Source organism: Eublepharis macularius, chromosome 10 (genome assembly GCF_028583425.1).
Source record: "Eublepharis macularius isolate TG4126 chromosome 10, MPM_Emac_v1.0, whole genome shotgun sequence".
In the NCBI taxonomy this organism is placed as follows: Eukaryota; Metazoa; Chordata; class Lepidosauria; order Squamata; family Eublepharidae; genus Eublepharis; species Eublepharis macularius.
The window spans coordinates 30716228-30743562 of NC_072799.1; the positions used below are offsets into that span (position 1 = coordinate 30716228).

Below are 27335 nucleotides of genomic sequence, written 5' to 3' on the forward strand. Positions count from 1 at the left end.
GTTCTATTTTAATTGTCTTTTATTTTGCTGTTTTAATAACTGTATTTTATGTCTGTATGTTAAATTTCTACTTTTACTGTTCTTAACTCTGTATTGTGACGAGCTTTGGCCATATACAATTAAACTTCTAATCTCACATTGGTAGTATTCTTGTAAGCTGCCTTCAGCTGCCATTTTACAGAGAGAATTACAAGGATGAGGGGAAAGAAAAGGCAAAGGGCAAGAAAAGATGGATAAATGTTGGACTACCCTTGAATATTGTATGTACATCCAAACTTGGATGTTTTTTCATTAGTTATGCATTATTTATGCACCACTTTTCAGACATACTTTCAAAATAGCATTCATCCAATGTATTTTTTACAGAAAATCACAACATAGCTAAAAACAACAACATTCAATACAATGTAAATGAAATTTTAAAAAGAAAATGAAATCCAAAATCTCAGTTGGTTGCTACCATCAAACATTTTCCTTACAGGCAACATGACCAGGCTTACCTGAGCCCTTCTCCGTCATTTGGGTTCTCCTGGCTATGTGACAAGCCTTTAGTCACCCTGGTGTCTTTTTTAAAACATGATGAGACCAACAGTGCCAACCTAAACAGAGTTGCCTCCTTCTAAGTTCATTGGAATCAATGGGTTCAGAAGAGTGTAAACTCTATTTAGGATGGCATGGCAAGTTACTCAGGAAGCCTAACCCTTCATTCAGTGATACTAATCTCATATACAATTGTTATCCTCTAAATACCCAAGTTGAAGACACAAAGATACTAAACAGATACCAAACTGACCTTTTCCTTCCTTAGAATTTCTGTAATTTCCCAGCAAATACATGTACTTAAAAATGTTGTTACTTTAATCTTCAGTTTAACTTTAGAGGTAAGAGTATAGTTTCTAAAATTCCCCAGGCAAAGCACACTAAATTTAGGGCTTTCTGCACAGGGTTTTTTTGGTCAGTTGTCACCCCATACAGTTTCGATTTATCCCCTGATTTCCACACACATTTCTTTGCCTTTAGTTTTAACTTTGGGCTTTTTGTTTTGTTTTGTTTTTCCCTGTTTTTTTCCAGTTCTCTTGAGACCACTTTTACCCTGATCTTTTTTTTTTTTACACCAATTCCAAATCCCCTTTGTTCCTTATGTGGAATGTTTCTTCCAGTTTCGTTTGTCCTGCCCACTCCCACTCCCACCCCACTCCCACCCGCCTCTAACCAACTTTCTGGAGATGGATTGTTATAGTCAAACCACTCCTCCCTCCTTCCACCTACCTTCCCCCTCCTGGTTTCACTTTCAAACTTTTTAAAAAATCAACAATTTCATAACATTATAATGACCTAATGTTGAAAAAATAGATGCAGCAGGTTCTCTGGATCCCCAGCTTTCATTTTAAAAAAAAGTCTCTAGCTCCTTCCATTGTGGAGATATAAGGGGAAAGGCATATCTATGCAACAGAAGGAGCTAGAGACTTACCTTTTAAAATGAAAACTGGGGGTTTAGAGAACCTGCTGCAGCTGTTATTACAACACAAAGCAGCTAAAAACTGATCTGTACTTAAAAGCATTAACATGAAGATTAATTAGACGGCAGGATTTACTAGGTGGCCATCTACACAGAGCAATCAAATTGAGAGTACAGTCCTGTACCACAGAGCTAAGCACTCAAGGAAGCCAGCTAGCCCTCACTGCCAGTACAGTGTGAATCCCAAAAGACTGGTGCCCTTTTGAAATAGTAAAACTTGACCTTTTTGATGCGCATACTTTCCAAGGGAACTATTTCCACACACCAAATGAACAGGCTCAAAATATGATAAGCCTCTCTCCTCACTTGTGCCTTTTAACACCTTTGTCTCAGAACATTTAGGATTATATATCATTTGGACTTTCCTGGACTCCCTTTCAATACCAATTAAACTAGGAAAGTTGAAACAACTCAGTATTAGTTTATTTAAAACATTTATTTTCCACCCCCTCAACCAGGAAACAAGTTCCCTGGAGTCGCTATTGAGAAAACATTAAACACAGTTACAGTCTCATTAAACGTGGACTTTACAGGGAATCCAATTTACAAGCCACACATAACACGCTTTCATGGTAACCTCCAGAATGAAAACTACAGACGTTTTATATGGGTCACAGGCCAGCTGACATCAGGTGCCAAGCAGCACAAGCATCAACTTTTTGCATGCACTGCTTGAGTGAAACATTTTGAGCACTTGAACATGGAGCCCTGCACATGTTGTTGTCCTCCACGCAGGCATGTTCTGGCAGCTAGAAGGTAGCATGAAGGGAACAGTGGCTGTGGTGCCAAAGATGTCACCAGTGCTTTTTTTCTAAAAAAATGTTTAGGAGTCCTCTCAGTTTAACTCAAGAAAATCACCATTTTATAGTTCAAATCGGAAAAAATAAATGCAGTCAATGGACAAAATTACCAAGAACATGCTCACTCTTCATGTGGTCAACAGAAGATGGGGCCGTGTGCCCACTCTCCACGTGGTCTACAGCAGATGCTGTATCACACAACACCGTTGTCGCATCTTTTGTTTTTACAGAGTCATCATTCACTTTACACTTCTTTGCACAAATTGGTCACCGCTATCGGAGGTAGCAACAAGACTGACCAATCACCGCTCTGGATTCCAACTACCAGAGCTCCAAATGGCTTAGAGAAGACTTGTTTGTATTTGTCTGCACCCTAACGATCACCGATTATGCCAGCGATCTCGGTGGCGTGTTCGATGCTCAAAGACGTTCTATTTTTTGTACGACAAACAGCGCTCCTAGTGAGTTTAAATATAACTAAATATCTTTGTTGCCAACATACACTACATAAAACTTAACAAATCACATAAATATCCATAATATGTTTGGAGTTGGTTTAGTGGGAATTGCAACATTTCAAAATTTGTACTTTCTCCCGTTAGATTCACAACATGTTTAGGGGTATGCTTGCCCCTGCGTACCCCCAGAAAAAAAGCACTGGGTGTCACTAAAATCAGCTTAATTGCAGCACAGGAGAATTGCATTGAGTGGGATTTTTCTTCTATGTTGACATGAAAGGTGCAGGAGCCCTGGATTTATCTAACAGCCCTAAACAAAGCAGTGGAAGGATACAGCAATATACACAAATGTTTTTTCAGAGCTATTCAAAACTCAGAACTTTTAAAAAAAAAAAGGTGACCACCTACCACCAAGGTTGCCAACTCTGGGTTGAGAAATTCCTGAAGATTTGGGGGTGAAGCCTGGGGAAGGTAGAAGCTCGGCAGGAATGTGATTCCATACAGTTCACTCTCCAAAACTTCCACTTACTCCTGGAGAACTGATCCCTATAGTCTGGACATCAGTTATAACCAGGGCTTTTTTTCTGGGAAAAGAGGTGGTGGAACTCAGTGGGTTGCCCTCAGAGAAAATTGTCACATGGCTGGTGGCCCTGCCCCCTGATCTCCAGACAGAGGGGAGTTGAGATCTAAACTCCCCCCTGTCTGGAGATCAGGGGGAGAGGCCACCAGCCATGTGACTATTTTCAAGAGGTTCCAGAACTCCGTCCCCCCATGTTCCCCCTGGAAAAAAAGCCCTGGTTATAATTCTCAGACCCACCAGGAGGATGGCAACCTTACCTACCACACAGCCACCCTTTTAGCATGATGGCTCCAACTGTTCATCTGAAGGTCTTGGGCTTTCATTATATAATACTAACATTAACGATCATGCAGGCCTTCTACACAGAGGCTGAATCCACACTCACTCACCATCTGCTTATCTTGCGCAGTCATGGCAATCAGGTTCATTCCGCTACCATGCTGTGCATCATCACATTCACCCTTCCAGTGCGTCTTCATGGCGCAATCATTTCTCCATACGCCACTGAGTAAAGCATTACACTGGGCGGTTCCATCCTCCGCCGTCAGAATTGACAGCGCACATCACTTCCTTTTTTTTTTAAAAAAAGGTCAATTTTCCGATATACCGATATTCCGACTTTTAAGAAATGGCAATGTACCCTCCCCCTCATCTTTGATTGGCTCATTTTTTGCTTGTCACAGACCACTTTCTAATAATTGACTGGTTGGTATGGCGGGCAAATTTGAAATTAGATTGTCACATTAAAGGCATTGTCCGGAAATTCTGCTGCTCAGAGTGGTTTTCTGCTTTTAGTAGTTAACAACATGGATGCTCAGAGTGTGATATTTGTGATGATGGCTCAGATTGTGGTTGGCATGCTTCGCAGCACAGCCACACGACACCACGAGATGATGCATTCTGTCTTTCACACATGGTAGAATCTCCCACCTGCATCCTAAGCTTTCAGGAATATATTTGTTTTCCGCACCTGCTGTTTACTGGAGATGATCATTGTGGGAAATACAGGATTGCTCGGCTTGGCGCCTCGCACTCTTAAAAATGGCAGTACACAGTAGGGAAATGGTCCCCGTGTGACATGCGCGTGTGCCGGTGACCGTTTCTTTTCCTGTGCAAACCGCTGCTCACTACAGTTGGTTTACCAATATACCGACCTTTCTGCACTGTGCAAAAAAAAAAAAAAAAGGCGGGGAGAAAACGGTTTTCTGTCATTATTACGTGGTTTGGAAGGAAGGCGCAATTGTGGCGCAGTGATGGCAGGGAACACGCGGAATGGGAAAGTGTGTCAGTATCTGCATGAACAGCGCACTGCTTGTGAAAAAGGCGCGGAAACGAAAAGGAAGTGTGGATTTGGCCAGAGTTTTGTATCTCCTCCCATCAACAACTGCAGTTTTTGGGGAGGTCTCACATGGAGTTGTGCTCATTCTGAGCATGATGCATGAGTCCTGTGAGACTGTGAGCTGAACAGATTTTTTTTTTAAAAAAAAAACCTCCTCTGCTCTGGCCCAAAGAGGAAACGGTGATGTGTCTGAGGGCAAGCATTTGCGTGGAAGCTCTGTGCACAGCCAACCCAGGGACTGGGGTGAAGCTAAGCTCCAATTCCAACATGCTGGGACTGGACTCCGTTCTCCCTCCCTCTTTCAGCCCTTTAAGGGTGTTTTAATGTAAGAGCTGAGCTCAGCTGTGGGGTGTAGATCAGCTGTTAAGGGGGAAAGGGAATTGCCTGGCCATAGGAGGGGCAAGATTCCCATTGTGTAGCACTTCTGTAACAAAGGAGAAGGGGACAGGGACAAGGATAGGGAGTGTAGGTGCCACCCCCTGCCTTGTGTACCTCCATTCTGCTCTCCTCCTACCATGTAAAAGCAGCCACAGTCTATAGACAAAAACCAGTATAACTCAAATACTTCTAGCACTGGTCCAATCATTGCTTCTCCTGCAAGGAAACCATTCAGAGGGAGGACAGAGGGCTAAGCTGGGACCTTCTTTTAGTGACCGGATTTACAATTCATAGCTATCTCCTTATATTTGTTAACAAAGTGGCAGTGGTGGGCTTTGAACCTTCATTTCAATTGAATCCTCACCTGCCATCTGAAGTCCAGCAGACTTCCTCACCCCATCTGCCATGTGTGTGAGAATTAAGCCTGCCTTTTTGGCCAACCTGCACTCTGAGAAGCTATTATTCTAAACATTTAAATGGCTTTGTGGCCTGGTATGCATGTCAAAAGCACAGTAAATCCTTTGACTTAAACCAGTGTGACTGACCTATATGCTAATCTGAAAGTGCAACCGCTCCTTCGTTCTGTACTTTTTTGTTCAAAGAGGAATCGGAGCATTTAAGGCAAAAACAAAAAGTTATCAGGACTACAACTCCAGGCAAATCTTACAGGAAAAGTTCAAAAGAGAAGTTAAAACAGAATTCAGCTGAGGGAAGCAATTTCTCCAACCTCCTGGCGTCAGACAGCCAATGATAAATATGTATATAATGGTTGTTGTTCTGTTTTGCTGGTAGAATTCCATGTCATAAGATCCGATTCCCGTTGTCCTATAGGTTATATTTACTTGGTCCATTGTACTTTTAAGTCTAAGGATCCAATTGAGACTAAAGTTCACTTGCAATTTGTTGCAGCTGCTGTGGTAGGGACCCCCTTGGAAAAAAAATAATATTTCAAGAGGATTCTTTTAGTTAAAAAGCCATTTCCTTGCAAGGGAAGTTCTGGAAGATAGCAAACTGGGGGGGGGGGCAAGCCCAAAATTTTACAAGCACTCCTAAAAAGCATTTTGGAAGCACTGTATTAATTCAAACAATAGCAAAAACATTTTTACTGAGTTAAGAAGCATAGTCCTTCCAATGAAACTTTTAATATAGAGTGAATTTTTAACCTAACTTTTGACAGACAGCTGTTCTGCCTCAGTGAACACGTTACCCTTAACAAGATGCATATGAGGCACAAAACAAAAAAATCACTAGGTTTTGCTTTGGGAACTGTAAAAAGAGGGCGTGTGGCCAGTTCTACTTTGTTGCTCCCTTTGGGGACAATGGGGGCCACTAGTGTGGGGGGGAGAGGACTCCATAGATTCTGCACGAACACGAGCCCTACATAGAGTACAGCACAGATCCTCTCAGAATAGCACTGGTCTGGTTAAATTATTTCTTTGTGAATAATATTGTTGCAAATGAAGTCCCCCGATTCTTCATGAAGTAATCCTTCCTGATCTTCATAATTTTATTTGTTACTGCCATGAGTTCCTCAAAAACCTGGGATGACAAAATGTCCAGCCCATAAGCGGATAGTAAACTCACTGTTATATGGCATTGTTCATGGGTCGGAACTGGAAGTTTCTTATTCGTTGAGTAAGTCATGTGATAGGACATCTCACTGAATGGCTGAAGGTTTTCCATCATACTAAATAATCGTTTGTGCCCCAAAGGGGGTGTTGCACGTCATTTGTTTGTTTGTTTTGTTTGTTTGTTTCGATTTCTATTCTGCCTTCCCTACATTGGCAGGCTCAGGGCAGATTACATTTATGCACATTAAAATTCACAGTTAAAACACAATAAATACAATATAAAGATTTAGAAATACAAATACAGCGCAGCACTAAAATAATTCTGTTAAACCACACACAGCTAATGGTCCTGTTATAATAATAACATTCGATTTGTATGCTGCCCTTCAGGACAACTTAACACTAACTCAGAGCAGTTTACAAAGTATGTCATTATTATCCCACAACAATCACCCTGTGAGGTAGGTGGGGCTGAGAGAGCTCTGGAAGAGCTGTAACTAACCCAGGGTTACCCAGCGATCTTCAGGAGGGGAATCAAACCCAGTTCCCCAGATAGAGTCCTGCTGCTCCTAACCACTACACGAAACTGGCTCTCATAGACCTTCTAGTTGTCTCTTCTCAAATATTTGTTGCTATTCCCCTCACAGCCACACTGTGGACAGCGCAGCCCATGTTCTAAAGGAAATGGTCACCCAGACTCCAGAGCAAGACTTGTAAGAGAAGGGCGCATACAGATCCAGATGTGAACCTCAAGAAAGTTTGCAATATCAGTATCACAGTATTATCTGCTGATGCCATGGAGCAGAGTGACGTCAAAGCTCAATTCATATTCTCTCCATCTACAGTTTCCTTATCTCTTAACTTCCAACTCCTTCTTCTAGATAATTAGAAAATAAAAGTCCACCCGTTTAATCTGATTGTTCTGAGAGGATGCCTCACTACAGGGCTCAGTCTATCTGTGGTACTGCAGAAGAGATTCCTTCAGCTCACTCAGCCTGGAGAACCAAAGCCTACGTTTCAAAAGCAGGAATATCACATCCTGTCACTGGGATGGAGTGGAAGCATTTATTATTCAGATTTTAAAATCCCAGCTTTGCAACCAAATTCCATGCTTTTGATGCATATACAAACATATGGTCTGGTTTGAATGTAGTGACTTCCTGTTCTAGTAGGATGGTCTTGTATCATTTTAATCTCATCAACAAAGAATTTTTAGTCCACTTTTCACCATCTTGTTCCTAGCAATTGTGCATGCAAGCTTTTTGTTTCAAAGGCACGATGACTGGCAAATCACACTTTGTGCTAACGGCCTTTGCTTGGCAATAACTATAAATATTTTTCCATGGAGTTGCATCCATGCATCACTGGCCATTGCAGTCAAGCCATTTTTCCATCTGGGTTGTTTTGTCCACAAAGGAAAATACAGTCACAGATAATTACGGTATCATAAATGTTAGCACCAGACCCAATGATGTGGGAGGGGCTGTGGCTCAGCATTTGATTGGCATGCAGACAGCTCAAGATTCAGTCCCCTGCATCTCCAGTTAAAAGGCTCAAGGAGCAGGTGATCTGAAAGACCTCTGTCTAAGATGCTGAAGAGCCACTGTCAGTTTGAATAGACAATATTGACCTTGATGGACCGATGCATAATGCAGCTTCATGAGCTCCTGTGATCTGTGGATGCAGCCTGGCAGTGCAATCCTATACAATTCAATCCTATGCAGACTGATTTCAGGTTAAGCCAATTGAAGCCAATGTTCGTAGACAGGAATAACTGCATGAGATACAGTTGCCAACCTCGAATTATATCCAGAATTATTCCTGTTCCCCTGGAGACAATGGCTGCAGTGGAGGGTAGACTCTATGGCATTATATCCCTCCTTCCCCAAACACTACTCTCTTGAGGCTCCACCCCAAATCTTCAGGAATTTCCCAGCCCTGAGTTGGCAGTAGACATGGGTTGGCACGAACCACAAAAAAAAAAAAAAGAACCATGGGGTTCCTGGTTCGTGGCATTTTCACACACCAGGAACCCCCACGAACTGGGGCAAGTTCACGAACCAGTTCGTGGGGTTTAAATGCCCCTTTCTGGCCATTTAGCAATGGCAGAGAAAGGGGCATTTGATAGTTTAAAGGGCCCTTTCCTGCTGCTTGCAAGTGGCAGGTCCCTTTAAACTATCAGCTGGCAGGCAGCAGGGGGGGACTTGGCAGTCCTAGTGTAGGATCACACTGTTTGTTCAAGACAGCTGCCCTAAGTACCAGCCTTCAGTATACCTTCATGACTGGCTCTGATTCAAAATATGGATCCAGGGGTGGGGGAAACTGTCACAAAACTATCTTTCTTTTGCTGCTGGGGCCTTACATTCTTAAAATGGAGTTCTGCTTTAAAGGAGGAATTATTATCCTGCCAATCCTTCATTCTTTCCCCTGTATTACTGGTTTGAATTACAAGACCATCCAATCAAACATCATCCCGTCCTAGTAGGTTTCGTCGATGGTTCAGCCAAGTACGAAAAGCTCCGATAATGACTAGAGGCTGGTGCTTATTACAGAAGAGATAATAAAAGACATCGTGGCATTTTCCCCTTTCAAGTTAGCATATTAAAAATGCAATAAATCAAAGGTGGCTCCATATGAGAAGGTGCAGTCACCAGTGCCTGCTTTTTCTAACAGAGAGAGAAAGAGAAAGGGAAGAGGCAATAGGAACATATTTTTTTGTAATAAACACCTAGATTTTATAAAGTGAAGCACAATGGCGAATAGCTCCCACTGTTCATTGAAAATGGTAATTGCTTCTGGTTTACAGAACTGCCTTCGTTCTGTGTTAACGTCTTTGGTATTCTCCGGGTTGCTAATTATTTGAGATGCTGTAGTCAACATGTCTGGCATTTAAGAAGGCTTATTACTGCCAGAGCCTCGGGACACTGCGGTCAATTATTCAACGTTGTGCACTTTTATTTGCTCACTGGTATGAAATTCCATCCAGTGATTCTTCTGAAGATGTCACAAAAGCGTAACATTTATTTCAGGAAAAGCTGGTATGAGTTTGAGAAACAAAAAGAGTCAGGTTTAAATTCACCAACTGCACAGCTTCCTTAGAACGTTGCAGTCCTACGAGTGAATGGATAAATATATGACATGGATAAAATAAAAACATGTATTAAATAGATCTTTATGCCACCTTTCCATTTTCCATAGTTAGTGTCTCCCTACTCCGCCCCTCAGTTAACATCTTTTTGCCCATTCTGGTGTTTATGCATCTACAGGGCCACTTTGATGTAGTGTTTAAGAGTGCGGGACTCTAATCTGGAGAAACGGGTTTGATTCCCCCCTCTTCAACTTGACCCCAGCTGGGTGACCTTGGGTCAGTCACAGCTTCTAGGAGCTCTCTCAGCCTCACCCACCTCACAGGGTGTTTGTAGTGGGGATAATAATAACATACTTTGTAAACAGCTCTGAGTGGATGTTAAGTTGTTCTGAAGGGTGGAATATAAATTGAATGTTATAATTTCTTTGAATTTATTTATTAAGTACATTTTTATTTGGTCCTTCCTTCAGGAAACTTAAATCAGCTTCTAGAATGCAAATTGTTTTATGAGGTTCATTTTAACTGCTCAGTGTTTAATGTGTTTTTTAATGCTCTGGCTGGGTTTTTAATGCTGAGGTTTTAATGCTATATGTTTAATAATTTATTAATTGTTATGAACTTTTATGGTGTTTTATGTTTTTATTATGTTTTAGTTGTAAAATGTCTTGAACAGGTTCTCTGGATGGCATAGAAATTTTCTAAATCAACTAAGAGAGGTAGCATACGTCCTTCACCACTCCTCCATTGTATCTTTACAACAACCCTTTTGATAAATTGGGCTGAGAGAAAGAGAGTGAATGGCCCAAGGTCACCATAAGGAAAGTTCATGGCACAGCGTTCTCCTTACTTTGAGCTAATTTTGCAACAGCATTTCATATTCTCAGGGTGGCTCCAAAAGAGTCCCCCCCCCTCCATTTTCAAATATGTAGTCACATATTTGGAGTGGGGTTTTTAAAATGTCCTAAATTGAAGACAATTTAGTGAGGGCAGAATCTATCACTTTGAATGACATTCTGAGAATGTCTGGAGCAGGATAACCCTACATTAGACTGCCTCGACATACTGGGAAGCCAGGATCCATAAAAGTCACCCCCACACTAATATTGCACAAATGAAATGGATACATGTTTATATTCCTCCTGTACTCAGACCAAGGACCAGTGCCTGAGCAAGTTACTAAAAGTCATTGGTGTAGTGGTTAAAGAGCAGGAAGACTCTAATCTGGAGAGCCGGGTTTGATTCCCCAATCCTCCACTTGAAGCCAACTGGGTGACCTTGGGTCAGTCACAGCTTTTAGCAGCTCTCTCAGCCCCACCACCTCACAGGTAGATTATTGTTGTGGGGATAATAATAACATAGTTTGTAAACCACTCTGAGTGGGCATTAAATTGTCCTGAAGGGTGGTATGTAAATTGAATGGTTGTTGTTGTTGTTGTTGTTGTTGTTGTTGTTATTTAAAGCTAAGGAGATGTTCATTCTTGTTGATTAAATATAAACTAGATAAACTTAGGGCAAATCCACACGCCCTTGGCACATCCCAGCATTGCGCTAAATGTTTGCTAAACACCCGGAAGTATAGCGTCTTTCTAGAGCGATTTTAGAAATCACACTAGGAAGATGCTATACTTCCGGGTGTTTAGCGAACATTTAGAGCAACGCCAGGATGCTCTGAGGGCATGTGGATTTGCCCATAATTATGCCACACTCTCTTATCAAATGTCCTGCAATGTGTTGCAAATGGCAGGCTTTGCATGACATAGGTTGCAAGCCTTTGCATGCTTAGCTGGGGATAAATCCTATTTAACTCAATGGGTTACTTCCCAACTGACCTACTTATGAGTTATGACAGATCCCATAGTAGCTTAATGTTCATGTGTGTGCAATTAAATATATATACCTTAAAGACTGCTTACATCTCCCCAAACTGCAAAAACAGGCACAGGGTGAAGTCCCTGGTAAACAGGAAGCAGTTGGGGAGCATTTGCAGACTGAGCTTGCCCCCACTCTGGTAAAGGATCTTGCTCAGTGAAATCTTTAGCACAGTTACACCCTTCTGAGCCCATTGACATCAATGGATGCTCAAAAAAGGGCAGAGACAGCAGGAGATAAACTTGTGTTGCTTCCAACATGGAGGCCTATATGGAAAGAGAAAGGTTGTACATTTAGTTATGGGAACCTCTCTAAGAGTCTCTCTGCACAAGACATCTTACATGGGGACGCTCAAGTCACTTATTTTCTGTGTGGTCTTATATCCAAGTGTACTCTGTCTCCCTAGCAGTACATGTGTATCCACAATGGGAGAACAAGTGTAACATTGTGTATCCACAATGGGAGAACAAGTGTAAGATCTTCCACTTGAGAGTCCTTGTGTAAGATGTCTTTTATAGAGAGACTCTAAATTATGCCATTTGCCCAGTGTTGGCCTCTAGCTTTATATGCTGCTTCTTAGACCTATGGGTTGCTGCTTTAAAGCCTTTAGTTTCCAGGAGGTTGTAGAGATCAATGGATGATAGAGAAAACCTCCTAAGCAAAAGTAATAAATGAGGGAGCTACTTTTCCAGCTTCTATCTGTCTCAATGGGAGTCCATCACCTCTTTAATACTATGAACTTATTTACTACTTGCAATCCCAGCAAAGGAAATGAGTGTGGTTCAGCAGCAGAGCACATATTTTGCAAACAGAATGTGATAAGTTCAGTTCCTGGCTTCTCAAATTGAAAAAGCTCAGTAGTGCCTGCTACTCCACAGTGCAGGGTGACTCCAGTCGAAGCCCATGGAATTTAGTGGATTGGATCCTGCAGTGAATGTCTTCTAGTGGAAGGTATTTGCATTGACAAAGTAGGAATGCTGCACCTCTGTGCTCCTGTTGCAACACCAAATAACCCCCAAATAGTTCTCCTGGAAGACAGCCAAGAACAGCATAAAGGGGTCAGCAGCAGGTGGGGGGATGGCAAAAATCACCCTCCCCCTTTCATTAGTCTGAAACTGGGGTAACACTGCATAGAACCTACTGCCAGAGTGCCACTCGTTAATCTGAGGGCCAAGCTACAAGTGACAAATGACACTTGAACAGCAAGTGTATTTCTCCCTGTTCACTTGCCCTCCATTCAATCCACTTGCCAGGCAAGTGTCTTTCGTCATGTGTAGCTTGGCCCTGAGTAGATTATACTGGGCTAGATGCACCAATGTGTTTCAATCTCAGATGCTCAGCATTCAAGTTCTCACCTCATATGCTCAGTATCAAGACTCCCTGGCCTTCTTTTCTTTTAATGCATCCTGCACTTGTAATAGCCACACAACAACCAGAAGTTCAGACGGAGGAGCTTTCTCCAGTATGTAAATAATGTGGAGGAAAAATTCAGACAGTTTTGTAACAACCCTAAGGGCCAAGCTATAGAATATGCCCAACACATGTTGGATCATGGATGTGTGACCGGGCTGTCAGGCATACATTTACTCGCTTGGTATTGCAAGGCAGGAGAAGGAGCTTCTGGATTCCCTCTCCACCGTGCTTTCCTGCTTTGGCCAGCGCAAAATGGAGAGGAAAACCAGAAGCTCCTTCTCCCACCCTGCAATGCCAAGCGAGTAAATGCTTTTAAATGTATGCCTGACAGCCCGGTCACAAACTGCCAAGCAACCGAACACTTTTTGAAGTAACTTCTCCTGATGTATCTCTGACTGTGAGCCATCAGACTCGGCACATGATGGGCTTATTGTGTGGTGATGGTGGAGCATGCCCTCGAGTCATAGCTGACTCCGGTGGAGTTTTCTTGGCAAGAGACTAACAGAGGTGGTTTGCCATTGACTGCCTCTGCAATCCTGGTCTTCTTTAGAGGTCTCCTATCCAATTACTAACCGAGGTCGACCTTGCTTAGCTTGCAAGATCTAAAGAGAGTGGGCTTCCCTGGGTAATCCAGGTCAGGGTAGGCTTATTGTGTAGTTATGCCTTACATCAACATCAGAAATTAGCTGTCTGTCTGTCTGTCTACCTTTCTCAATGAGACGTAGGGTGGATTACCCAATGTAAGTGAATATAATATAATCTACAGCTAGTTCATTCATTGAGCAAAATCCAATAGGATCCACAATTAGGACATTCAATGAACAGATACAATAGGATGTGGCAGCAGGAAATTTGAAAAGAAGCATAAAGCCGAGCACAGATACGAAACCTTTCTGAAACAAAGCATAACTAATTAACTTAACATCTTTATCAATGTGGAAACTACCCAGCAGGAACATATCTACATCAGGCAATAGCATAGTATAACCTCGTCTCTATCCCTTACCAATGCATCTCTTTGAGGTATTTCCTATGACATGGCCATATAATCTCAATAGAAAGCCCTCCTGAGTAACTCAGTTTTGCGTAGTTTGTAGAAAGTCAGGAGAGTGGGAGCTGAAGTATCTATTAAAGGGACAGGACAGGGTGTTTTCCTTCCTCCTAGCCAGCTGGGACCCTACCTATGGCCAAACTGTCATGTTGCTTTAAATGGGGATGTCCTGATTTCTGATCCCATCTAAATAGGGTAACAAGAGACTCTGACTTTACTTTTAAGGTTAGTGATGCAGTAGGAGATAATGTCCCTGCGGACTCTCTATCCTCCCTCCTCCTCCTAATGGACAGGAGGTGAATGAAATGAAAGGGCAGCAGCTATTAGAGCAACTTAGTCTGTTGCTGATGAATCATTCCAATCCCTGTTTTTATGAGACCGTTTAACACTCCAAAATTTACAATTAAAAATGGCTGCATGCAGTGTTGACTAGGGTGTTGAGTACAAACTCTGAAGGAAGCCTGGGTTTCTTGCGGCAAAATGTGTAGAATGGCCCGCCCACCAGCATGTAAGAGGAGTACAAGACATGAGATCATGGAACGCAGTACAGATTATGTCTTATCCTGCTTTATCAACAGCAGATCACACACACACACCAAGTTTCACACAAGCGACATCTACCAAAGAAGTGTTTTGCAGGCATGCAGATTCTTCAGCCTATCCCCAACATATACTGTATAATATTATCTTGTGCCGACCAGCTTGATTTTTAATAATGTAATCTAGAATCAATTGTCGGGGGGGGGGCATTATCCCTCCGTGGAGATCTTGAAACAGGAACAGGACAGCCTTCCATCAGAGGTGCCCTAGCTTTGGATTTTCTGTGTTCAGAAGGAGGTTGGACTAGGTGGGCTGTAAGACCCCTTCCAATCTATAAAGGTGCAGTTTTCTAATGGCAAGCCAAACTTTAATCTACTGCCAGGCTCTCATTCGTATCCAAGGTCATTGTCTCTCATTGTAAAGCAGGCAATCTTGAATATTGTAACACTACTAAATAAATAAATTCTCCTAAAGCCGAAAAACACACAAAATGAAAGAAGTAGAAAGACGGGCTCTTTTTAACAAACAAGGTCTTGTATTCCACAAACAATGTCTTCCAGTCTAAACAGGTTGAGGAAAGCTACTAATCTAATAAAGGTCCATTTAAAACAAAATTATTAAAATGTCATGTACTGAGTGTTGAGAATATTTGAAGCCATGGTTCTTAAACAGCCACTTTCCAGCTTTGAAGCCACAAAGATCAACAGGATGTGCTATCAGCAGAAGAGGGCCCAGCGGCATGGAAACAACATTAAAGCTGTACTGATTTCAAGGAGGATCAACTGGAGCAACTGAAGGAAAATCACATCACTTGTCCTAAGTATTCTGGCTGTAATATAAGATGGCAAGCTCAAAAGCTTCCCATGGATGTTTATGTGTTTCCTATGGGGCATGTGTCTCCAAGGATTTCCTATTGCCACAAGCAACTTCCTTTGTTTCTGATCCTTAGAAGTACTGTTTCTTGGCAATAAACCCCTCTTTCTGTTTTCAAGTGAGCAGTGGAAAGATGTCAGGCACCTTTGAAAAATCAAGATCTGGACAAACCCAGGCTAGCCCAATTTTGACACTATGGAAATCTAGGGTCACTATGCAGAGGCAGGCGATGGCAAACCACCTCTCTTTGTCTCTTGCCTTAAAAACCTTATGGGGTGGCCATAAATCATCTATGGCTTGACAGCACTTTACACACACAATCAAGATCAGTATAGTAAAATGGCGGATCTCTATGTAAATCACAAAATTAAGATAGCCATTCACAGACAAGGGATATGCAGAAAAAAATATGGTTCTATAAATTAACTCCCCAAAGGCCTGATGAGGACTAAGCATGCCTTAAACTGCATGGAATATTGAGGGCAAATAGGAATCAGTTAAGGGACGGTTGGAGAAACTGGCCTGTTCAACTCTTAAGGGAGATTAGAAGTGTATGAGAGAGGGGGAATTTACAAGCTGTTAATCCTCCCACACAGAGTTTGTTTCCTCTAATACCAAGTTTCTTGGTTAAGTTTCTGTCAGTAAGGCATTGAAACGGGGCATTCTTCAGACCAGGAAGGAGCTTCTACATTCTCATAACATTCCCTGGGTATGCAGAAAAACATGACTTTGTAAACTGAAAGAAAACTCAAAGGAAAAGTCTGATGAAGACTGAACAGGTGCTAGCAAGCACTGAATACTGAGAAAAATCGAGCATCAGCTGAAGTGGGAAAGGAAACACAGGAATGGGGAAATTGCTTAAAGCCCTGCCCTAAAAGAGTATGGTATGTTGGAAAGGGAGATTTGGATTAGAGGAAAATGAAATTTCCTCATCAACCTTTGTTTCTCAAATTCCTCATGGTTCCCCATCTTTTAAGGACCTGTTTTTGAACCTCATTCAACATTTCACATTGGAAGAACTTCCGATTGCCACAGCATTTTCTAAGGGCCAATTTAATGGAGAGGAGGGTCGTTCTCTTTCAGACTGCAGGTTAATGACAAGTGTTTTTCCTCTGCAAAAAGAAGTCTTCCATGTGGAAAGACAGGAATGTCTGAGCAGAGGTGAGATTGAATACTTTTTCCTTGTTGTGTTAATATTGTAAGGCCAGGAACTCTGATCGATTGAGGAGGTCAAGAAGATGGTTACACCCCAGAAGCTTGTAGGGATAATTCTCCAGAGCAGTCTCATTGTTTGATTGAGAGGAATGAACAAATGGTATTATTCATATTGCTTACAATGAGATACAAATTGTAAGGTTCCTAGCCGCTAAGTACAATCCCATCTCTATGTAAGTGCTACTGACTTCAGTAGCATTTCTCAGAGCAGACCCACTGAATCGATAACTAGCAGATGATATCTTTGCCATCACCGTATTGTCATAACACAATGCATCACATTTAGTAATTCTGTGTATTAAAGCTGGCTTACACAAATGGTTATTCCTTAAAGGCAAGACCCTAGTAGCAAGTGAGTTTTCAAACTCCAGAAATCTCTGAGATCACCTATAGCATACAATGTATCTCTTTACCAGACCCATTTATAGTTTAATCAATGATATCCTGGCTATTGATTTATGGAAAGGGGAATGTTGGTGAGTATACAAAAAGAAAAACAACATTCGGGAATGCTGCTTGCATCACAACTTCTACCACCACCCTATAATTACATGATGTCAACTTTATAGGCAATATGGAGCATGTAGCGTGCCTTATACTCAATGTACATTAAGTGTAGAAAACAAGGATAACAGAAAATTAGAAACTGACACAAGTAGTGGTGAAATAACAGAATATTAGACAAACACATGAATGCATGAATCTGGGTCAGACCGTTCGTCTATCAAGTAGCATTAACTCCACTGACTGACAGCACCTCCCCAGGGACTCAGATACAGGTCTTTTATATCACCTACTAGCTGACCCAACAGAAGCAGAAGGGGGCTAGGATGGAATCTCAGGAAAGGCGTTCCTGAAAAGTGATTACGGAGCAAGAATAACAAGTAAGAATAGAAAGGAAACGTTCTTGGAGAGAGGAATCTCAGGAAGTTGCCAGTCATAGTAGGCAATACCAGATGAAATGGAGCAGTCAGTTCAGTACAATACAGCTTCCAGTGTTCACAGGTCATTTGATAAATAAAAAGGTGATCATTCCAACCACACGGGGCAGCATGGTGTAAGGGAAGGAGATGGAAATGGGAGAAGAAAGGCGAGGTTAGCCAATGATATTATGGCAGCATAAGCATGATCTCCTTTTACTTAATCTGTTGGATCCTTTGGGGTGCTAAAGAAATCTCCCTTCAATGCACCACATATTTGCTGGGATAATACCAAGGTTTGGCAAGTCATCAAAATATATCTAATTCACTATTTACCATCAGAGAATCACAGAAAAGAATCACAAGTGTGATTTAATTGACTTGTGCCTGTTAGTTGTACATTGCTCTGAACTAAATTCTAGCATTACCTTTCCTCACTTGTTTGGGATACAGAATATTGCTCTCCCTCATCCTGTAACTATCCCTGTTAATGACAAGTGTTCCCTGTCTTCATAGAACAACAGTTTTAAATACAAGGTTTCTGAAACTTTAATTGCTCAAGAGTGTTATCACATCATTTCCGTTATCAGTGAAAGGAGCTGAATTTTGGATGACTGCAGATTTCATAGCCTCAACTAAAGAATCACCTGCTATTAAATCTATGCAGAAAGTTCCCTTTTCTCGATGTGATGGGTTTAAGATTAATGGAAGTGGGAAAGGGTTCATGGCAAGCACGTGAGGCTGCCTTATACTGAATCAGACCCATGGCCAATCGAAGTTAGTATCATCGTCTCTAACTGGCAGCAGCTCTCCAGGGTCTCAGGCAGAGGCCTTTCATATTACCTACTGCCTGATCGTTAAACTAGAGATGTTGGGGATTGAACTTGGGACCTTTTGCATGCCAAGCAGATGCTCTACCACTGAGCCACAGCCCTTTCCCAGATAGATACATGGGTTTTACATGTAAAACAGTACAGAGTCCCCGCTCGCTTTGGGCAGGGTATCCTTCACAGCAAATGGTTTTTGCTGTGAATAAATTAATAAAATCCTTTTATTAAGAAGTCGCTGTGAAGTTGGTTAACAAGGCACAAACCAATCGTTTTAAAGATTCCTTCTCTTTTTTGAAAGATGCCGGTTAAGAAACAGCCTCCTTATTATTTGCCCAGTCAATGTGGAATCTTTTGCGTCTGCAACTTGCCCATAGCATCAGGTTGTGTCCCACAGATCTGTTCCACTAATAGCCTCTTGCGTCACAGGAAGGCTCTTCGTGCTTGGAGGAAGGCGCCGTCCTTAAGGGAACAGATATGCGGATCCAGCCCAAAGTGTGACAGAGGCTATCAGTGGAGGTGGGAATATTCCTTCGGGGAAAAACAATCCCTAACTTCCTGAGCATAACTCTTAGACTGCAATACACCTATGACCCTCCAGCAGAGAACACAACAAGACTAAACAAAGAGGCCAGGTCAACTTAATCTAATCAGCATGTCTGTCCAAGAGGGGTCGTCTCATCATGCTAGTCTCTTGCAGCGAAATGAAACGGGAGTCTGGTGGCACCCGAAAGACTAACAGGATTTATTCCAGTAGATGGAGTGCTGGAAACAAATTCCGTTAGTTAAAAACTGCCTGTTCAAGTTTTCTGCACAGCCAGAAGGAAGACAGAGATAGAAACATTATTAACGAACAAACTGCAGCACCTCCTTCCTTCCCCTTCCCTGAACTTCATGCGGGTAGGAGCAGCAGGGAGGACAGGATTTGGACTCCAAGCCTTCAGTTATTGGTCCCCAAGCTCAGAGTCAGCATTGCTACATTATCCGCAACTGGGACGGCAACAACTGCTTCTCTAATCTGAAACGCAAACCTTGCACATCTGTTTGGAAGGATTTCCCATTGATTTCCAGTGAGCTTACTTCCAAGTAAGTGTGCTTGGAAGTCAGTCCTCGCTTTTTATTCACTGCCAATATTGTGGTTTTGCTCTGAACTTTGCATTTTGGCACCTTCTCATCAAACTGGAAGGGCTTCCGCCACATAGCAAATAGCAGGATGATTCAACATGATCGTTCAACTACTTAATAGCCATCACTTCTGTGTTACTGCTACCATGTCCAGTGTGTGTATTAGAAGCAGAGAGAAAGAGAATTGCCAGTGTTAAGTAGAGCGTCGCACTAGGATCAGGAAGACCCCAGTTCAAATCCCCCCTCTGCCATGGAAGTTCACTGGGCAACCTTGAGCCATTCACTCACAGCCTAAGCTGCCTTACAGGCTTGTTGTGAGGATAAAAAGGAGGGAAGAATGGCACTGTAAACTATTTGGGTCCCCATCGAGGGGGAAAAAACACCCGGCTATATTCCCTCATGGATGGATGGATGGATGGATGGATGGATGGATGGATGGATGGATGGATGGATGGATGGATGGATGGATGGATGGATGGATGGATGGATGGATGGATGGATGGATGGATGGATGGATGGATGGATGGATGGATGGATAGATAGATAGATAGATAGATAGATAGATAGATAGATAGATAGATAGATAGATAGATAGATAGATAGATAGATAGATAGATAGATAGATAGATAGATAGATAGATAGATAGATAGATAGATAGATAGATAGATAGATAGATAGATAGATCCAGCGAGCTAAGGGCTGTGTGGACTGAGCAACACTCCTTTCTGCTACAATTGATGCTACTTTGCTACAGCTCAGAGACTGTAGAATGAAAGAACTTCCATGTTTAGAGGCAGTTCAGCTGAGCCCTGCATGCCCGCGTCAGCAAAGGGCCGGAGAATGGGTGCCTCTTTCGTCTATTTGCCAGAAGCGCGGCCCTAGCTTGTGCTCTTGGGAAGGGGGTCCTGGACTCTTCTTGGGCAGGGGTTGTACAGAGAAAGCCGTGCCCCAGGCGGCAAGCGGAGAGCAGGGCAGGGGAGGGCAGGGGAGGGCAGGGCAGGGCAGAGGGGTTCGCGGCGCAGCTGCCTACCTCGCCTTGCCGGTGGAAATGCTTCAGCGCCTTGCCGCCCTGGCCCAGGACTTTGCCCTTCTTGCCGGCGCCCGGGGGCAGCGCGTGGGGCAGGGCGGCCGAGCGGTTGGTGGGCTGCGTGGGCGCCTCGCCCATGAGGGTGGCCTTGATGGAGTTCACCTTGGTGCCGTCCAGCTGGGAGCTCTCCGCCACCAGCAGCGCGGCCAGGAAGAGGAGCGGGCGGGCGGCGGCGTTCTTCCCGCTCCGCATGATCGCCTCGCCCGGCACGAAGCGCTGCTGCGGGGCGGCGGGCGGGCGAGAGCGGCGGCTCCCGGGGCTGCTTGCCAAGACGGAGGGCGGGCGGGAGCGAGGCCCAGAGGAGCCGGTCAAAGTCTCCAGGGTGCCATGCGGGGAGCCTCCCGGGCGCGGAAGGGAAGCGGCCGGGCGAGCGCTCCGTGCGGGGAGCGCCGGCGGGAGCCCGGGAGGACCCCCCGCCCGCCAAGCTCTGCGGGGGCTGGAGAGCGAGGCGGTCCGGGGTCGGCCCCTGCCTCCTCCGGAGCCGCGGCAGCAGCCAGCGGGGCAAACGCGAACCGGATTCCCTCCGAGCAACGACTGGGCTGGCGAGCGCTGCTCTGGCTTCTTTCTTTTTCTCTTTCTTTCTTCCTTTCTTTCTTTTCGCGACCCCCTCTTCCTTCTTCCTCTTCCTTCCCTTCAGTTAGCTGGCCCCGGACATCCCGACGGGAGGCAAGCCACAAACCCAGCCAGCCAGCCAGCTCCCCGCCCGGCCAGGCACCTTCCCGTCCGCGTCGTCTGTCTGTCCGTCGATCGTTCAGTCCGCGACAGCCTCGCTCGACTCGCCTCTCCTTCTGCCCCCTTCGCTTTTATAGCTTCCCCCGGTGGAGCGCGCTTTCCTCCGCCCCCCAAAGCTGCGGAGTGACAGCGAGGGAAGCTGACTCATTCACTCGCCCACTCCCCACTTCTCCTCCCAGTTCCCACCCGGCGGCCTTCCCTGCTGGGAGACGAGGGGGAGCCCCAGTATCCGCTCTGGAGCCGGCTGTGCCCTGGGAAAGGGGGACTCTGAGCGTGCCCAGAGTGCTTCTCCCTCCTCGGTAGCTGCTCACATAGGTCTGGGAGTGTCATTAGTATCATTAATCATCACAGTCCATTTATTATTATTATTATTATTATTATTATTATTATTATTATTATTATTATTATTATTATTAAACACGCATTTTCTCCGAAACAGACACGGCCAAAGCATCGGTATGATTTGCCATGCTGGCCCCCCAAGACCTCGGTCAACCGGGCCACCGACTTCCATTTCTTGCCACTTAACAACTCCGGCTGCTGTAAGGAGATTCCACGCTCGAGGGTCCAGGACGGGCCGCGTTAAAAGGCATTCGGTTCACTTTTTTTAGAAATTCAAGTCCAGAAACAAAAGAGAAGAGGACGCACGAAGGTCGGTCTGAACTACTGGATGTGTGCACACACACATCCCCCCCCCCACACACACACACGCACCGCTTTTCCAGTCTGCGCCCAGAGCTCTGTGTCACTCTGAAAGCTGGCGAGTATTGGACATACGATTTTGGTCAATAAAGGACCATTTTGGTCAAAAGGACCATGTGCCTGGCGCCCTGAAGCCTCTCTGTGTCTCAGGCGCACTTGCTCGCGGCAACTCGGTTGGCACAAGGATGCGAAATACGGAATAGACACGAGGCTTTGAATTCAGTGGCACCACCTGAACAGAGGCCAACAAGATTTTCAGGGAATGAGCTTTCGAGAATCAAAGTTCCCTTCTTCAAGTAGAAGGATACCTGAAGGGTATATGAAGAAGGGAGCTCTGACTCTCGAATCTTGCTGGTGCCCCGAACTCCAGTCCAGTCCTGCCGTCCTACTGCAGACCCACCTAAAACAACGGCCATTGTGACCAACAGAAATCGGCTTCTTCCAGGTATACTGAAACCAGCGGAGCTCCTGCGTCAATATAGGAATATATAGGAAGCAGGTCTAGTCTCGGGAGCTTGAACAGAACCTTCCCCTGGTTCGGATCCACCGATTTCGACTGCGCTCAACTAAAAGATCCGGGTTGGCAGCCCGGCTCTCCGGGCTGCCAGCCCTCGCCGAAACTAACTTTTGGGGCCACTGGGCTTCTCAGACGCTGCGGCCGCGGCTTGCCTGGAAGTCAGTTCCCTCTTGATCTGGGAGCGGAACTGGGAGTCTGTAGCCGCTCAGAGGCACGTTCTTTTTCACATGCGGGTTGGGCGGGATGGTTAGGGGTTGGCAAAAGCTGTGATGTTGCACGCAGGTAAGCACCAGAGTAGTCCCAGTGAGTGCAACGTGCTTCCTTTGTTACTGGTACATTGGGCTAAAACAGTCATGACGCCTGTATGCATCTAGTCCGTGCTAAACCCACGAAGCCGCCTTATACTTGAGCAATTCTCATGTTGCATGTAAACCCCACATTTATGCAACCGTTGGTCCCTGGTTTCTTTTGCAAAGGGAACACAGCTTGGCCCTTGCTTGCAAACAGATGTTCACATGTACATGCAAGGTTGTAGGTGAGTTCACTGTGACTTAAGGACAGGGCTGCTAGTCAGGTCATTGGTCCACTACAATCAGTATCGTGCAGTCTGACTGGCAGCCACTCTCCAGGGTCCTGGGTAGAAGAAGTCTTTTGCATCACGCACTTAACCAGAGCCTATAAACCAGAGGCTTGAACCTGGCTGGGACCTTCTGATGCCGAGCAGAGGCTTTATCGCTGAGCCACAGCCCCTGGGCTAAAAAGATGACTTTCCCCAAGTACACAGACTATAAAGGCTAGACGTGGGTAGCGCCGTAGAAAACAGCAACGCGTTAGTCTTTACCGAGCCACCAGGCTCCTGTTCCTTTTTGCTACAACAGACTGAAAGTGCAAACCTGTGCAGGATTACTCCAATCGGAGCATACTGAAATCAGTAGACTTAATGGAGTCACTCGCCACGGGATTGCTGTGGCGCGGCTACTCCTTCTCTGGCATGGCTACTCGGCTGAGAAGGTCATTGTCCTCCTGAGTACACACTTGTTTGGCACCGCTTGGGAGTGGCCTGCCGCACCCAAAAAGTGTCTGGATCTTGCTTCTTGTCCGGATCTTGCTTCTATTGTGCGTCGCAGAATGGGACGAGCTCCTCGCTTGGCTGTCTGGCCTGACGGCCGTAGCATCTCCCCCTCGCCCTCCCCTCCCCGATTATATGCTGCAGAAGAATCTGACTCGCAGCGCAATCCTATGCAGAGCAAGAGTCGAGTCCAGTCGCGCCTTGGAGACCAACTAGGTTTCCAGCAAATCTACCTGGAAATGTAGTTGGTCTCTCTAAAGTGCAACTGGACCCGAATCTTGCTCTTTTACGGCAGACCAGCGCGGCTGAGTCCCGAATCCTATGCAGTTACTTCACTGCCCCTGCAAATGAATAGATTTATTTATGCTGGGAGTCCCTTTTGCATTGCCTCAGGTGCTTCCTCCTGGAACTGTCTGTATTCTTTTACATCTAGCACCCCTTCCCCAGCCCCTTGTGTGAAATGTTTATGCTTCAACTGTTAATCTACTCCGCTGCTGGGGAGGGAGGAAGGGGGCAAGAGGGGAGGGAAGCGAGCGGGCTTGCATTCCTCGTCCTGCCCGCTCGCTGCAACCCGTTTCCCTTGGCGGTTGCCGATGGGAAGCGAAGGGCTCCTCTTGTCGATTTCTTTCCCTTCCTGTAAACAGATTCGCTTCGGAGGAGTCTCCTAGATTCTGGTGCTTTGCTTTGATGATCGCACGAGAATCTTTCCAGGCTCCTTCGCCCGGACCTCCCGATCGGACGGTGGGAGAAGAGCCGCATCTCCCTCCCCAAAAAGGAATGAGGAGGGAGGGGGGAGCCGGCAACCCGCGTACCCCCCCCCCCCGCCAAAAGTCTCCAAAGCATCGGTCCCTGGGGCTGGTAATGAGCGCAAGCCACGTGGAAATGCTGCTAGGAAAGACGGCGCGGATGGGGAGATCCCAGAGTAGCTGCCCGCGGGGGAATAGAAAGACCATGATTTCGAAGTAGTGAGGCTCAGGGAGGCTGAGCGGTGGCCCCAGTTTTTCTCTCCATTGTGCTGTGATTAGGGTGCCCCAGAGAATCGGTTTTGCATGCAACCTCGCCCCCCCTTCCCCAATCTCCATTCAAAAATATCAGGTAGCCTGAATTCTCCCTAGAAGTTAAAATGACACGACTGAGGCTATCGAACTTTGGTCACATCATGAGACGACAAGATTATTTGGAAAGTCAATAATGCTAGGAAAAATGGAAGGCAGTAGGGAAAAGAGGAAGATCTAAAACAAGATGGCTTGACTGTATAAAAGAAGCGACGTCCTCCAGTTTGCAGGATATGAACAAGTCTGTTAATGATAGGACATTCTGGAGGTCTTTCATTCACAGGGTTACCATAGGTTGGAGGTGACTTGACGGCACATAACACACACAGGAAACCTGAGACCCTGGAGAGTTGCGGTCAGTTAGAATGGACCACAGTGATCGTAACAGGGCAATAGCCTAACTCAGGACAAGATGGCTTGATGTGCCCATTTGAGTGGGGAATAAATTCCTTTTATCTCAATGGAACTTCTGAGGATGGGTATTCAGTTCCGGCACATTTATTGGTTTCATTTTCAATCTCCTTTTTCTGTCAATGTTTGGATCAGAGAATTTTTAAAGGACAAAATTCATTGGTTTTGGGGGGGGGGGGTCAGTGGGTCTGGATCAAGGCAGGTGGAAGAGTACCTGGTTACAGATTCACTGGTGGCAAATAGTTTCAGGTGGGTAGCCCTGTTGGTTTGCAGTAGAATCCAGGTGCACTAGTGCCATAAAGACCAACTAGATTTCCAGAGTGTGGCATCTGAGGAAGGGAGCTTTGACTCTCAAAAGCCATACCTTGGGAATCTAGTTGGTCTTTAAGCTACTATTGAACTTGGATCTTGCTCACTGATGGCAGAGTGAAGTAAAGTCCACTGAAGTCAGTGGAAAGTTAAGGTTGGGGTGTGAACAGAGACTTACCTGGTAGTATGTTCTATTGAAATCAATGGGACTTCAAAGGAAATAGGTTTATGAACTGTGTGCTAATCTCCATCTGATCTGAACTTCCCTGCCCTAACCACACTGGTTGCATTAGAGCTGAGCTACACACAAGTCAACCTAATGCTGAGGAAGACGCACACACAACTACATTACGATAGTTTAAATTTCACCCAAGAGACTATCAAGCGGGCTGGGTTTCCAAAAGGCAAAGCACTAAGATTTCCAAAGCTCCATCTTCAGGAAAGCTGAAACGAATCAATCAGTGTTCTGGTAGAAAAGGGGAAATGCTCAAAGACAGGCTATGAAATTGATGGGCTTTTTCCAACAGGAAGGGAGAGGAATATGAGCACTAAGGAAAAAAAAACTTCCTTCCCAAACTTTTCAGCACGACTAACTTCCAAGTAATCCTGCTGTGTTTGGAAGTGAGAGGAAGGGGCTCCGACTGACAGAAAATGTGCACCCTGAGAGTAATTTCTCTCAAGAGGGTTGTGATGGGGAAGCATTTCATTGAAGAGAGTGGCCACAGTTGAGAAAGAAACCTCGCTGGCTTACAATTCATTTCCTCGTAGGTCGTTTACACCTGGCTTAACTGAGGGTGTGGAATGACAATGAGAAGAGCAAATGGCAGTCCCGTGTCCTAAACTGATGGGGCCATATACAAATGTTTTCCACATTAGTTATTGTGAATTAGCAAAAAATCTAACAGCATGTTAGTCTAATATGTACATTAGGCCATTTAAACAAAATGAAATGTAGTAGCCCTAAGCCAATGGGGTGCTTAGTACCTTGACACTCATTGACTGAAGATCCAGAGGAGTTAGCCATGTTAGTCTGTAGTAGCAAAATTGACTGAAGAAAGTCAGTGAGTGGATTGAATAGAGACTATGAATGGTTATCTCATTACCCAAAGAAACTGCCTTCAGGCATTCTATTCAGATTCTGCCATGGAGGGGAGGGGTCACACCCAGCCGGGATTGTGCATTCCACCTCTTTCATGAACTTATTTACATTTACATGGCCCTTACTACCTGCACCCTCTCCCCTCTTCCCTCCCCACCTGTATATCTCTGGCCAGTTTCTTCATACCCTCCATGCGTCTGACAAAAAGAGCTGTGGCTCTCGAAAGCTTATGCTACAATAAAGTTGGTTAGTCTTAAAAGTGCTACTGGGCTCTTTGCTAATTGACTGAAGAAAGTTTGCTACAGCCCGGAAAACCCCCAACAACCATCGTTCTCCGGCCGTGAAAGCCTTCGACAATACAAAGTTTGCTTCTTGCTTACTCAGCCTGCTCTGTTCACACCTATATGGAAAAGAGCTAAAAGAGGGGCAAAGTAATCCTGAGCATATTTACACAGAAAGATTCCATTACATTTAATGGAAGTAAGCATTGCTGCCAAGTCACAGCAGCTAGCTGCACCAATGCTTTGACCCAGTATAAGGCAGTCACATATGATTGAGGGATAGGGGTATAGAAGAGGGAGCCAGACCCCTGGAATGGCTATGGATATATCCCTAGAAGAACAAAGGAAACAACTTAAGAGAAATTCTTGATTATATGCTCTTGTGGCCACGAGCAACTGAAGTAGAAGTTCAGAATCAGAAACACAAACATTTGCAAAGAGAAGCACCCAATTTCTGTTCTCATCAGAGATGCTCTCCTATCTGCTTTGTATCATTTGCCCAACTT

The 27335-nt window shown here is 44.7% G+C and overlaps 1 protein-coding gene across 1 annotated transcript in view; it reads right to left on the reverse strand.

Moving 5' to 3' along the window:
* DKK2 (dickkopf WNT signaling pathway inhibitor 2) overlaps window positions 1–21403 on the reverse strand; it is an 81993-nt gene extending 60590 nt beyond the window's left edge. The window contains exon 1 of the mRNA XM_054990075.1: window positions 20598–21403. Coding sequence (XP_054846050.1) covers window positions 20598–20846 — 249 coding nt within the window. The 5' untranslated portion in view covers window positions 20847–21403. The remainder of the gene's footprint in view (window positions 1–20597) is intronic.
* Between the last annotated feature and the right edge of the window lie 5932 nt (window positions 21404–27335).